Source organism: Ochotona curzoniae, unplaced genomic scaffold (assembly GCF_017591425.1).
Source record: "Ochotona curzoniae isolate NIBS_2020 unplaced genomic scaffold, NIBS_Ocur_1.0 contig_3190, whole genome shotgun sequence".
Lineage (NCBI taxonomy): Eukaryota > Metazoa > Chordata > Mammalia > Lagomorpha > Ochotonidae > Ochotona > Ochotona curzoniae.
This window is the reverse complement of record NW_024465751.1, coordinates 11,667,964-11,683,200: the sequence shown is the minus strand read 5'-3', so window position 1 is coordinate 11,683,200 and position 15,237 is coordinate 11,667,964. Positions and strand designations below refer to the sequence as shown.

At 38.8% G+C, this 15,237-nt stretch overlaps 1 protein-coding gene across 1 annotated transcript in view; it reads left to right on the top strand.

Annotated features, from left to right (window-relative positions):
* Positions 1 to 15,237, top strand: part of LOC121155893 (MDM2 binding protein) — a 64,361-nt gene that overhangs the window by 19,252 nt on the left and 29,872 nt on the right. Inside the window, exons 12-13 of the mRNA XM_040979365.1 lie at positions 10,639 to 10,812; positions 12,755 to 12,862. Of these exons, the coding sequence (XP_040835299.1) occupies positions 10,639 to 10,812; positions 12,755 to 12,862 (282 nt within the window). The remainder of the gene's footprint in view (positions 1 to 10,638; positions 10,813 to 12,754; positions 12,863 to 15,237) is intronic.

The window sequence follows — 15,237 nt, the reverse complement described above, 5'->3', positions numbered from 1 at the left end:
TGATGATGCATAGATAAAGCATCAGATTTGAAATGGAGATGATGTTTCTTTTTAGAAAATAGTGTTTGTTATTTAATGTCTCTGACAACCTTATTTAAAAAAAAATAGTTACCAAAAGGCAGAACTCTTTTTTTTTGGATTTATTTATTTATTTGGAAGTCAGAATTATGGAGAGAGGTGGAGAGAGACAGACAAAAGAGAAAAAGACACATTTTTCATCTGTTGAGCCAGGCCTAAGCTAGAAGCCAGAGGCGTCCTCTGGGTTTCCTGTGATGATGATGGGGGCCCAAACACTTGGACAGTCTGCTGCTTGTAGGAGATTAGCAGGGAGCTGACTTGGAGGTGGAGCAGCCAGGATATGAAGTGGTACCCATGTGGGATGCCAGTGTTGCAGGCGGCAGCTTTACTTGCTGTGCTACTGTAGCAGCGCAGTGTCAGCGCTTGTTGTTATAGAGATGATTGCTTCCAACATGGATTTCTTCAAGATTTCATGAATCAATTTGCTGAATATTAAAAGAGCTCATTAATGTGTTACATGGTGATTACAACTTTTGTTTACTAATTCTGAAATTAGTGAAATCCATTATTTAGCAGTTTAATTATTTTATGAAGTTTTCTGAGTACTGTAAAAATAACAATTAGTTTGTATTTTTACAATAACTCAGAGGCTGTATTTTATTCCCATTTTATAGATGGGGAAATTGGTGCTTGGAGATGTAAGAGAGCTGTTAAGTGACAGAATGTTGGCACCAGTCCTGGCTCTGTCAGCTAATGAGATTAACTTCTCCAAGGATTTGAACCTAGACCCTTTGTTCTTCACTTCTGTTTGATGCTAACAGTCTGGGGTATTCAGGGTGCCGCCACAAAAATCAAGTCTTAATTTCTATTATAAAACCAGAGATTTGTGTGAGGACAAGCACTACTATTTATAAAGTAATCATGGCTCAGGCTGTTCAGATTACTTTTTCATAGTTCCATAGCCAGTTAAGCTATTCCCTCACACTTTTGCTTTAGTTTCAGCATTTTTTTTCCAAATATTGAGCAAAAATTTGCTTGAAATGTGAGCTTACAATTTTTGTGACCCACAATATAAAGAACATTGAGGATATACATTATAAGTGTCCCCCTGGGACTATTGTAGACAAAGCCTATAGAAATATCTCAGAAAGCTCTAAAATTTGAGGAGTAACATACTTAAATTAGTGATTGACACTGTATTTTATAGGAAATAAGGGGACATACTGAAACCCATTAGCAAATATTGAATTTGAGATTCAGGCAATCTAAGCTACTTGGAATTTGACTAGTTTTAAGCTATAGTTTGGAATTCAGATCTGGATCTGTGGGGAAGAGTCAGGGTAGAGAGCTGAATCCTGAGTTTACCAGAGGTTCTGTCTGTTGAAACTCGATGGTTTGGAAGGGCTAACATGACCTCAGCCTGGCGGTTCTCTTGTGTTTCCCAAATGGTCACTCTTAGATGGACTGCTCTGAACTCTGTGGAGTCTTGGGAAACTGGGTTCAGCTGGGATACAGGCACAACTGGCAGCATCTCTGCCTGGGCTCTGTCCAAGCCTTTGCCTTGACTCGTGGTCTCTTCACATGATCTTGCTAGCAGTTGATCTAGAATTTTTGCAAAACAGAAAAGTTGAAGCTACTGAGAGTTTTAAATATCAAGTCCCAGAACCGGCCCGGTCTTACTTCTGTCTCAACATTTAAGATTGTCACAAAAATGGTCCAGATTGAAGGAGAAGATATCCCTGTACAAGGCGTGAATCACTGAGAAGGCACCACTGGGAAAGCCTACCATAGATGCACAGCACATAGAAATCATGGCTGGAGAAGACAGCCAAAGCTGTGGTCTTAGAATTTATGGTAAAAGTGGAAGAAAAGCTAGAAAATAATTTAATAAATTATTTGGTTGTTGGAAGACATTAATTACATAATCGAAAAGCAAATATTGCACTATATGGAGTATATTAGATCAGGTGGGTACATGGCATGAGTAATACACGAGAAGCAGAAGTGTCGGTTAATCCAATTGGGGAGGTAGGTTTGTGGGCCTTCATGAGATACATAGTGGAGAGAGGAGTGTAGATAAGAAAATAAAAGCCTATTTTGCTGCAATTGTGAAGGTGAAGTGAAGGGCAGTTCTGGCGCTTTGACCCAGCCAGCACCACGAGCTCCAGCTCTGGGAGGAAGACACATTAATTTAGCTCATTGCACTGTACTGATATGTGAACAACCATGGCATTAACTCTTTTCCTTCTTACAAGGAATACATGGGTACCTGGTGATCTCAGCAGTTTGCAAAACAAAAGCAAAAGTTGACTTGCTGAGTGGTTACTGTACAATAATACTGCATAAAATCATAGATAATACTTACCCAGTCCTGATAATATAGTTCTAAAACTGATTAATAATATTATTAATAATATTCTCAATAGGCTGTCATTTTTCCTTTTTTTGACTTTCTGGAGGTTCTAATTTCAAGGCAATTTTTTTAATTTAAAATTTACTCTTGTGTTTTTGTGTTTTTGATTTTCATTACAACTTTAAGAAAATAATTTACCATGTATATTTCAATTTCAATTTCATGATCTCTTGGATTTGGGGGTTAATATTGGTAACTTCAGACTAATGATAAGACTTAGATCACATGATAATGTTTGAAGCCAGGTTGTTGATTACTGATTAGGCCAGGTCATTAAGGGCTGATTAAACTGACACTTCACGGTATTTTTTTTTTTTAATCTTAGAAGTAAAAGCAGAATCAAATTGTACAGTTGATTATTAAGTTCTGTTCTACCCGTAACCCTGTCTGAAGGGGAAATTCGTTACTAGTCCCATTTAACAGAGCTCCTTTGGTAAAAATAGAGAAGCCAAGTTTTTCTTAAACATGAAAATGTCCATTACTCTTGCATTTAGATAGCCTCCCATCCCTGTCCTGGAACCACTGACAGTTGCCTGTTGTTGTTCTAAGCCATTTATCAGCTCAAAGCATCCCAAACTGTCACTGTTTCTGACATACCCACTGAATCACGTTCTGTGAATTAGGTTCTGTGTTACTGCCCTGCATATTCCAGTCTCCAAGCCACACCTTAAATCGTTTCCTAAGACCATTTCCTGATTTTATTTTGTGATCTTGTTCACTGAGTTCGTCATGCCTTTCGTTCCTTTCCCTTTGGTTGGGAAGCAGATCCTGCACTTCAGGCTTGGTAGTATAACTTGTGGATTAGGAATCCAGTAAATAGACCTGGATCTTCCTCTCAGGGATTTATGTTACAACATAGAAAATAGATATTAAACAGTAACTATACCTGACATGGTAACCTAGCAGCTAAAGTCCTCACTTTGCATGCGCCAGGATCCCATATGGGCGCTGGTTGATGTCCCTGCAGCTCAGGTTTTCATCCAGCTCATTGCTTGTGGCCTCGGAAAGCAGTCAAAGACAGCTCAAAACCTTGGGATACTGCACCCATGTGGGAGACCCAGAAGAGACTCCTGCTCCTGGCTCCAAATCAGCTTAGCTCTGGCCATTGTGGCCACTTGGGGAGTGAATCAATGGACAGAGGATATTCCTCTCTGTTTCTCCTTCTCTTGTATATCTAGCTTTCCAATAAAAATAAATAAATCTTTTTTTTTAAAAAAAGTAACTATAAATCTTAATGTTGTATTTAGTAGCAACTGACTCGAAATAAAGTTTACACTATGTTATGTGAGAAAAGGATGCTATACAATGGGTAGGCTACCATTTGTGGGAAAAAAATTACATTTGTTGAGCATGAAATATTCCTTTTTTAAGTAGATGCCTTTGTTGAAAACCTACAGTATACTAAGCACCGATACACGTGCTGGACTAGTGGGTGTAGAGCAGAATGGCCCTCATAGAGTTTACGTTTATGATGATGTAACAGGTGCAGTTCCTGTTGCAGAAAGCTGTGTTTGTTAGGTCTCTCAGTGTTTTCAGGCCTTTGCTCCAGAGAGATGTTCTCATTCAGTATCTGCTGTCCTCCTCCACTGCCTTCTCCTGACTTTATATCTATCTTCCCAGCTTTATATTTTATACTTAGGACACACTACTGTATAATCTACTAAATATGTGTCTACCTGACAGTAATTCTTTGACTGTAGTGATACTCTACAATATCTCTTAAAAATTAAGGTGGAATTGAAGTTGTGGCAGAGAAAGGCTGAGCCTCCACCTGCAATGCCAGCATCCCGTACAAGTGGTGGTTTGTGTCCTGGCTGCTCCATTTCTGACCCAGCTCCTTGCTAACACACCTGAGAAGGCAGAGGAGAATGGCCCAAGTACTTGAAACCCTGAACCCATGTGGATGACTCAGAGGAGGTACCAGGCTCCGGGCTTCAGCCTAGAGCAGCCCTAACCATTGCAACCATTTGTGGAATGAACCAGTGAGTGGAAGATTCTCTTTCTCGGTGTCTCCTCCTCTCTCTTTAACTGCCTTCCAAGTAAATAAAAGCAAATCTTTAAAAAAAAAAAAAGGCATACATTTCCAGATAGTAGTAATTGCTATCCCGGAAAAAAAAGGAGAAACAGAAAGGCATTGAATGGAATCTACTGAGGCAACGTGAACCAAAGAATGTGTTCCAGTTTCCTATCAGTTCTGTAGGTTTTATTTGTTGATGAAATAATATGCATGCACATCAGTTTGAGTGACAGGATGTAGATTTTATACATCTCTGCTTTTACATATGCTTTGAACTAAGCTGGCAAATCATGCTCAATTTCAGGTATGAATATGGTTAAATTACCTTAGCAAAAAAATTCAGTTTTTTAAAAAGTGATGTTCAGGGGAATACCCAGAAGTTACACAAGAAAAATATAGAACTATGAACAAATAAAATTAACACCCTACTTGATTTCTAAAAAATAACTTTTTTACGTAAAAGCCGCATTTGTAAGGAAGAGTCACTACCTGCTAATGCATTCAGAGTCATTTTATGAAATTGTGAAAAAGCTGAGTGATCTTTGTACAATACATACAAATCATAAGTTTTTGCAATAAAAATGTTAGATACCAATATCAAAAACCTGTCTGACATCTACTCTGTATTCATTATCTTTACTTCTTACAGTAATACTGAAAATAAACAAGTATCCTTACATTACAGATGAGAAAACTAACCACAATAAAAAGAAATCAAGAAATTGCTTCTAAACACATCCACAGGCCCAGTCTGGTCTTGTTATTGTGTCGGGTAAAGCCTCTGTTGAGAAGACTTGTAACAATTTGGCCTCCCTTCTTTTGCATTTTGACATTGGTGGAAGTCATTTATTGTGTGGCAAAATATTATGAAATTTTTTTAAATCAGTAATTTTATACTCTTGAGTTTCATTGCTCTTGTTGGAATCTTTTGAAATGCAAACATTTGAACATGTGCTTGGAGAAAATGGAATCTTACTATTTTGTTGATTTACAGATGTTATAATGAGAAGCTTTTTAAGGAACAGGGCTGATAATTACTGTTGTAATGTTGTGAGCTAAGGAAGCAGGAACCTTCATACTCAAATCATCCTGGTAAAAATGGGCTGAAACAAACAGAGTTAACACAGTTGAACTGACTTGAAACTGATTCTCATCATGAGAGGCAGTTTAAAGGAGGCAGGCAACATGTTCCTCCCCAAGATACACTGTAACCTTCAGCTGCCATCTGAGAGTCTTTATCTGTCCCAGTTGGAACTTTCTGTCCACCTCTGCTGGGAGTGAGTTGGGAAAAGCAGGTCATGGCTGGTGTGGTATCTCTCTCATGCTCTTGTGGAATTTTCCAGTTTTAGTATATTTTTCAGATGAAATTTTATTCATTTACTCTAAAAGTATAAGGATGATTTTATCAGTTGTCCTTGTAGTATTGCAAAATGCATTCATAAATCACCTCACCTGCCTTCCTGTTGGCTCCCAACATAAGCCTAAGGGAAATAGAGACACAGATAACTTTTTGAAGAAGTAACTCTCGCTTACCTGTGGCGTAGCTTTGGATTGGGACAGTCAGGAGCAGATATGATTGCCCGTGTACAAGACAGCGGACCTGGGGCAGCTTCTTGCGGTGCGAGTATTTGCAGGGGTCAACACTGATGGTTGATATGAGAAGAACGGTGACTTTTCAATAAGACACATTTATATAGGCTCTGGGAAGAGCCAGCCCGGAAATGAATCCTCTCGGTTGCCCATGGTTATTTTGAAGAATTTTTCAAGTGATTTCTTATGAAAATATTTTGCATTTTCTGCCATTCTTTAGTTTGGTGTCATCTCTATTATTTTTAGTCTATCAGTATTCCAAGAAACCTCCCACGATGAATGCTCACACTTTGTGGCTACTTGGATCGTTTGACTTGTCTTATGAGTTAGTCAACATTACTGAACCTTAGTCATGTACCACATATCATAGCTTTGGGGGTCATGAGGTAGTGGTCCTTGTGGTGGAAAAGGATTACTTAGTATTGTTATTTATTGGTTATTCCCTGTTGTTACATTTCATTGTGTTCTTTCTGTACTTTTATGCTTTTCCGAATTTCTGCATAGCATTCAGAGAATGACCGAGTGCACATCTCTTTAATGAGTCCTTTGTCTTCTTCCAGTGACCCTCTCCTTTAATTGCAGTTTTGCCTTTGTCATTATCCACCACTTTATTTGTAAGTACAAGTGAAGAAATGTAATCAGAAGTGTTAGTTAATATATAATGCTGTTATGTCTGTAATTTCTGTTCCTTATGAGTAAATTTAATTTTGAATGCTTATTTTTGCATTTAATGTTTTCGCAATGCCATAGGTACATAATATTTAAACAAGAATGTTTTAAGATGTTCTGAGATTTGTGAAATAAACAGTTACTGCTTGTGAATGTGGGGTTTCTCTTTTGGAGAAATACAGATGCTCTAGAATTAGATGGTGTTGATGGTCATGCAACTCTGAATGTATGGAAAAGCTGTGAAATTGTTTACATGGGTAAATTTCATTCTTCTTCTGTGCAGTTACGTTTCAAAAATATTTTTGAAAGTGAGCTGTTCTTGCCATTTCCCTTTTTATTTCTTCTTCTCTAGAACCAACTATTATCAATTACAAATAATTCAGCTACTTATATTGCCATTCTTTAAAGTGTAAGAGTTGACTAACCATTAGAGAATTAGGAGGATTCAGCTCCGTTTCTCTTGGTTGCTTTCACTATTCCTTCAGTCTTCATTTCCCTGTTGTTTCAGAGTGGCCTGTGTTAATTTTAGATTAGCATTCATTGTTTTTGATGTTAGGGTTGTGCGGCTAGTACTCACAATTCAACCTTGGATCATACTATTCTATCAGCTATGTATGTTTAGGAAGTCTCTCAGATCTTCGGCCATGGGATTGTGTGGTTTTACTCTCTAGGTTTGTTCTGTGGCTTTTGGGTACAAAAGTTGCATTTCATCATCATGATTTCTTCTGGTTTTTCTTTGTTGGTTCATTGTAGCCTTTATGTTCAGATATTTATTCCCCAATTTTGGTGGGCCACATTCTTTAAAGTTTTCCTGGGAAAGAACAACTTTAAAAGAAACAATTTGAGACCCTGTGTGGCTGGAGAAGTTTGATTCTATGCTCATGCTTTCTTGCGGTGGGCTAGGATGGAGACCGTTTTGTTTTAGCGTGGTGGAAGGTGTTTCTGTCTCCTAACTTTTAACGTTGTTGTCCAGAAGATTAGTGCCATTCTGCATTCCTGGCAGGAGCGCTGGAGCATTTCCCCTGGAATGTTATAAAATCCTACTTGATATTACCATTCTGTTTTCTCTGATGTGTGTGCTATTTTCTATTTTCAGTTCTTTTTTCAATTTGCTCAATATTCTGGTAGATCTACTACTACAATTTATGTCTTAATTTTTAAAAAATATTTATTTTATTTTTATTGGAAAGTCAGATACACAGAGAGACCAGAGACAGAGAGGAAGATTTCCATCTGTTGATTCACTCCCCAAGTGGCCACAACGGCCAGAGCTAAGTCCATTCAAAACCAGGAACCAGAAGCCCAGAGCCTCTTCAGGTTTCCCATGCAGGTGCAGGGTCCCAAGGCTTTGGGCCATTTTCGGCTGCTTGGGAAGCTTGGGAAGCTTGGGAGCTGGATGGGAAGGTAGGTCAGCCGGGAATAGAAACTGGCATACAGGACATCCCAGAGTGTGCGAGGCTAGGATTTCAGCCACTAGGTTACCGCATTGGACCCTATCTTAATTTTTAATGTTAAGTTGAAACACTTAATTTTTAATTAAGTTTAATTCTCATGAGTTCTTTCTTAACCGGCTGTATTTAGATATTGATATGATCAACATACAAAGAGCTACACACTTAATATATACAGTTGATGTGTTTGGAGATAAGTGTGCTTCCATGCAGGTACCGTAATCTGTATTATAAAAATATGCATCATCTTCTGAAGTTTCCACCTATTCCAGCTATTTATCTCACAATTGCCAAAACTCATAGAAACAGAATAAAATGGCAGTGGAAAAGCTGTGGGGAGGTGCCATTGGGAGAGCTTAGTTGAAGGGTGTAGAATTTTGGTTATCCACGGTAAATGTGTCTAGGAACTGCAAGGCATGGTGCTTGTAGTTAATGATACGCATACTCAGAATTCTTCTACACAGGCGATAGTCATTGTCTGTCCTTGTTTATGAATGTGTTATTTTTTATGGTGATTTTAGTCATCTTAATTGCTGTCTGTAACTTGTTTTTAAGACCTTGTTTTGTCTTCCTGTAAATTGTTTTTCGTATCGATTCTGGTGTCTGGTTTTCATTTTGGAAAACTTCCTTGAAGTCTCAAAATTTTGGGTTACCTCTTTATATTTAGAGTATTAAAAGGCTTGTTGGAAAAATGGTGTTTGATGAGAGGTTATTGACTGTGATCTTCATTTTATCTTAAGATATCAATTGACTACTACTCATGTCTCCTCCACCTCCCTCCATACCCACGTGGTGTTGAGATTCTTCAGTCTGTCCTCTAGTGGTGGCTATATTTCCAAAGGAAGGCCCAGTTCAGCTATCTGGATTCCACAAATCAGGAAGTTTTGTAGGAGAAGGAATGTAAAGAGCCATGACATGCAATATTCAAATGCTCTCTTAGATCAGGGATGGAGAACGGCGAGCCTGCAGGCCACGTAAGGCCTGGGAAAGCTTTTGTGATGGCCTTACCAAGACAACCACAGGCAGGACTTGAAATTCAATATGTCTGTGGCGGGCCAATTTTTAAGTTGATCATTTTGTATGACTCATGAATGATCTTGTAAGTATCCAAATAGCCCTTGGCAGAAAAATTGTTCCCATGTCTGACTCAGATTAACTAATAATCAGTCCAGAACTCCAACTCCCTGGCCTGCCTTCTTTTCCCTGGGCTGTAGATACCTTGTTTCACTGTCTCCCGAGAGTGAGCCTCTCCTCTCGGCTTGAAAGACAGTCATTTGTCTGAATGAAATAGGGAGGGACCAGGCCATCTCACTGCTCCTCAGGCTGACTTTCACATGCCTTCTTCTCCCCACTTCATTTCGCTTCCAACACTGTCTGGGGATGCTATTCTAGAGCCCTTTAGAGGGTACCTAGAATTTAAAATGTGTGTGTTTTTTTTTTTTTTCTGAATTTTCCCCAATATTCTTCTCAGCTTCTGTAATAACTGAGAAATTGAACTGTTACAAATTGTTCAGATACTTTCAAATTTTAATTGCTGTTTTCTCATCTCCAGATATTAGACATTGTAGATGTATACTGTTTTAAAAATCTGTTTTCACTTAGTAGACGTTTAAGAAGCAGTGGCAATAAGTACTGACATCTTCAACAGTGAGGATTCTGCTGCTATTTTTCCAGTATGCCAGAAGCTGTCCTGACTGACCTTCACGTCGCTGACAACCAGATTAATGAATGCTCCTGTTCCTTTGTGAAGTGCGTCATAGATGCGCACTGCTACTCTGAAGTATATCGCCACACTTCTGCTCCCAGCAATGGAGCTGTGATTGCTGGAGTCTGTTCTTCACACTGTGAAGAAATAAAATCTGGACATAGTAGTAGAGAAGGAATGGGGTTATGTAAGAAAGATGTTGTGAAACTCTAGTAAGCAACATCAAAAGTTAATGAGTGTTTTTTTCATAAAAGATTTATGTATTTTATTTGAAAAGCAGAGTTACAGAGAAAGGGAGGGTAGAAACCGAGGGGTCTTCAATCCACTGTTTCAGTTGCCGGATGTCCTCAGTGGCCAGGGTTGGACCAGGCTGTAGCCAGGAGCCAGGAGTTTTCCCTGTAGGCCTCCCACATGGGCACAGGGGACCAAGGGCCCAGGCGCATTAGCAGGGAGCTGGATGGGAAGTGGAGCAGCCAGGACCTGAACCAGTGCTTGTATGTGATGCCAGCTTCGCGGATGGCAGCTTAACTTCTATACCATAACACCAGTCATGAATGCAGTCGTAATTTAAAATAAAATGTTCATACTTTGTGACTATTAGTTTGGCTATGATGCTTTGATTTTAGCAGCCTCCTCCATGACGTGGACTGCCGTTAGCCATGTGTCGGCTTGCTCTGATTTATTCAATTCCCTAAGACATTGTATGGTCCTGCTGTGTGGTATGTGGAATTTCCCATACTGAAGGATAATTGTTTGTTTGTTTGTTTTTCCTTAGTTCCAGATGTTGAAGTGAAAGGGGAATTTTCGAGCTATTATCTCTTGATACAGGGTGATGGCAATACAAGATGTAAAGCCACACTGATACACTCAGCCAGTCAGATCAGTGGCTCATTTGCGCTCAGCTTAATTCATGGGAAGATGCAGAGCAAGAGAGAAGAAGCCAAACCGAGTAAGTGTGAACACTGGATAGAAAAACATTTTTAAGTTTGTTTGTAAATATACTTAACTTTTACGTGGCTTTAAGCGGAAAAAAATTGCCTAGTTTAATAAGCTTGTAATCCCAAAACTCCTTTTCTTTTATTAATATGTTTTTTTGTTTTAACCATATTATAGCACATGTTTAGAATTTAAAGTGCAGAGAATTGGTTCTTTTTAAGTTATGCCCAGAAATATCCAATAGATCGGCCTTTGCTTCAGAAACAATTTTTTGCTGTTTTGTACTTTAGACACATAATATTTTTCTACAATCTATTTTAAAAATTTTATTTTGAAGCCTCATGTTCTGTTTATTACCCTTCTGTCTCTAAGCACTAAGTTTACCAGACCACCCAGTTGTACTGTAAAAGCAACGACTCGTTATTCCTGCTATGGCTCTGTGAGTTCAGTGAATGCTGCTGCTGTTTCTGCTCTGAGCTCTTCGATGTGATTGGAGTCACATGCAGGTGGGGCCCCAGGCATGTGCACACTCCCCAGGCGTGGCGTCCAAGATGGCTTCCTCATCACCACGTTTAGTGCTTGGGCCAGGATGACTAGAAGGGATGAGCCCTGATTTTCTTCCAAAAGACCTTGCCCATGAGCAGCATGAGTTTTCTCACAATATTGTGATCTCAGGGTAGTCCGGCTTCTTACAGGAGTTCAGATTTCTTTTAGAGCAGTTGTTTTAAGAAATCACAAGGCTTTTTGTGAGCTAGTATAGAAGTCATTCAGTGTCACTGTTTTTTCGTGACTTATACCTACTAATGGCAGAAAATTGATTAACTTGTTCAGTAGAAAATTACTGAAGGTCATTATATCATTTTTTGTTGCACATGTGTCTGTGGTTTGAGTAACAGATGTGCTCCCTGTGACAGTTGAAGGGTGCTGCAAGCTCCCAGAGATGCATCCACAACATGTGAAAATGAGTCAGGCTCCCACACTTGCTGCTGATTGCCATACCATTTTAAAGCATACATTATTTGTGCATTGTATGAAGCACGGTCTCAATTGGCCATGGCCACAATGTGGAGAGTAGAAAAAATGACCAGGCCATCCACTGGGAGCAACAGTCCAGATAGCTGAACCCGTTGCACCTGAGCTGTTGTGTAGGTCAGCCATGCTCTGGTTACCATGTTGGCTGTCAGAGCATGCCCATCCACAAGTTATCCAAAGTGAATTTACTACTGACCAAAAGATAGTAGAGGACAGAAGAATGGTACAGTTCATTCTGGGATGGACACTCTAGGCTCAAGGGAACTTCCTAGGGCAGATGAAGTTTTGACCACATGTGAGCCCATAGAACCACAGCTGAGGAACCCTAAAATATGACTCTTCCTGGCTGCTACGATTCACTGGACACAGCTTTGCAGGACATCTGCTTCTAGCAGAGAGATGTATCCGATCCAGGCTTTCCGAGCAGTTCTGCACTATCTCTGATGTAATATCCATCAGGAGGGTCTAGAACAAAGGCCAAGTTGTTCTGGGCAGTCCCTCCTTATCTCAAAATGGTACATTTCCAGCAGATTCTGCAGTTATTGTAAGCCCTAGAAGGAAGAGGCTCAGTCAGAACTATCTTTGGAGCATCCAGCACACGTGTCTAGCCTAGCTTCATTGTGGAAGAGACTGTACAAGGTAGGATAGTAGGGGTTGTGTATTACTGCAGACAGGTGCTATCTCCATCTCTATTTCTGCTAACTTCAGTTCCCACTATCTAAGAATCATGTTAAAGTTTGAAATGCAGAGTAATTTAGTATGTTTGTGTTCTTCTGCTTAATTGTTATCTTAAAATCCCTAAGATCAAGAGAGGTAAGTGATCTTTTTTTTTTTTAAATCATGTCGTAGCGTATTTCCATTTTCTAGGAATTAAACAGTGATTGTTGCTGTACAACTTCATTAATGTTTTGTTTCTTTTTCAGATTTTCCTTTTGATTTATTACCACTTCCACATTTTTCTGGGGACCAGATCATACAAAGAGAAAAACAGTTAGCTAGTGTTCAAGCTTTGGTCTTTAAAGAATACCTGAGTAAGTAACAATTGGTGCGCTTACTCCTCGCGTAGGAAGCTGGCCTGTTCGATGTAAGCTGTCCTCATTTGCACACCTTGTCTTCTGTGTTGTTTTAGAGTGATGCTGTTTGTTACAGAACTGCTCTTGACAGAGATGAGGTAGAGTAGAAGTGATCTGCAATTTTATTTTCACCAGACTCAGAAGATTGCTGTTTATTTGTGTACGTCACTGTTAACATTTGTAAAAATATTTTCCTATTAAAATTTGTGTTTCATATTTATCTTAAGCTATGTGTTTGAAAAAGATACGTTATTGTTTTAACCAATGTAGAATTAATATATATTTTCGTAGAATTAATATATATTAATTTTGGTAGCAGGAAGATAAGAGACTACAAATAGAGGAAAATGAAAGTCCAGTGAAATTAATATTCTAACTTGAGCATTGATTCTTAGACTTTAATCATGACCATCAATAGTAACTGATCACATTGCATGTACTGTGAAAAATTGACTTTATGAGCTTTTCTTATTTGGGATATTAACGCTCTTTGAGGAGTCATAATCTAAGAGTTTACTTGTATTGTTATTATTGTTATTGTTGTTATCACTCCTAAGTTCATTGCTGTAATTATGAGCTTACTGTTATGAGTCATTGTTATAGTTGTCAGCCATTGGATCAGTTGCACATTAGGACTATATAAAAACTACCATTTAAAAAAATATTCGAAATATCTCAAACTTAGTAGCCTGCTTATGCAATGGAAGATAATTTTAGAAAACTTAGTCTCAGTTATTCTTGTAAGGATCTTAAACTTCCAGTGTGTAAATTCATACTGTGTATTCTTGAGCTGCAATTGTTGATTTTTTTTTTCACTTGAGAAAATGATGTTCATTCACGGGAGATATGATTAGAAAAGCAGATCTGTTTAAATAAAAGTAGTGCATGCTAAAAGCAAGAAAAAAATATTTGGAAAAAACAGTATTTTTGTGGGATGTAAATGTTTATTACAAACATCTGCCAGCAGTATTATTCACTCCTTGACTTTGTTTTATTCTTGCCCAAAACCCTTCAGGTCCCAATTTCTTTGGCATAAGCCTCTTACAGTTTTTCATAACTCAGTTCCTTCACTATCTCTACTTGTTCATCCTCACCTCTCTTGCTCAGCCTTGCGGTCAGAAACACTGTCAGGGCAGGAGAGCTGGGAGCTCTCCGAAGCAGGGGGAGAAGGGGATGCTATGTCAGGGCCCTGCTGGCTGAGTGGGCCGGAAATCCTGACAGCCACCATGAGGTTGCCGCCTCAAGGTGTGAATGAAAGTTCTACAGCATGAGGAGGACATAAGGGAGTCAGGAAGCGCTGAGCCTGTGTGCCCCGGGCAGAGGGCAGCAGGGATCTGAAACCCAGAAAGGCTTTCCTGCTCACTGCCCCAACGTCAGCTCTGGGAATATCCATGCAACGACTGATGATTTGAAACCGTCTATCCTAATTCAAACTAGTGACCTGCCCCATCCGTTTGTGATGTAAGTGCTTTCTACCTAGAGAGTGGAAAGTAGATTAAAAATGTAGGAGCAAAGAAGCAGCTGTTCAATTTTTTTAATCTCAAAGGCAGAGGAAAATGACAGTTAAACAAAAGTACTAGTGTAAGCATATCTAAGTATCTACTTCGGTGATATCCAAATAAGAGAAATGGCACAAAAGTCTGTTGAGGTATTTAGAGTTCATTCATTCGTACCATGGGAAAAACTACAAATGTATTAAGATAGCTGGAATTGTAACGAAGCAAAGAGTAATCAGGGATTCAACTTCGGTATAAAGATTGCATTTCTTGCAGCAAAATAAGATTTGTTGAAAAGGATTTCTTCAAAATTATCAGCAATATATTGAGTTAACATTTCCTATCTTACTACTCTCACTACTTTTGAGATAGAACAGTTAGAAAAAGAAGTGTGCTGACTCAGGGCACGCTTGAGGTATTTTGCTTTTCAAACATAACATAGAAAATGCAATCTGTTAGGTATTAGCTTTACCATAATTTTAGTTTATTTGAAAATTATATCTAATGCCATTATTTTAGAAAGGCTATTTTTATAACTTGGTTATAATAATTTTAATCATTATAAGTTTTATAATTTTTATAATTTTTACTTTTTAAAAAGATTTATTGTTCAAAACATTTATTGGAAAACCAGATATACTGAGAGGAGGAGAAACAGAGAGAAAGATCTTCAATCCGTTGATTGATTCTCCAAGTGACCAAAACAGCCAGAGCTGCACCAATCCGAAGCCAGGAGCTTGGAGCCTCTTCTGGGTCTCTCATGCGGGTGCAAGGTTCCAAAGCTTTGAGCCATCCCTGACTACTTTCCCAGGCCATAAGCAGGAAGCTGGATGGGAA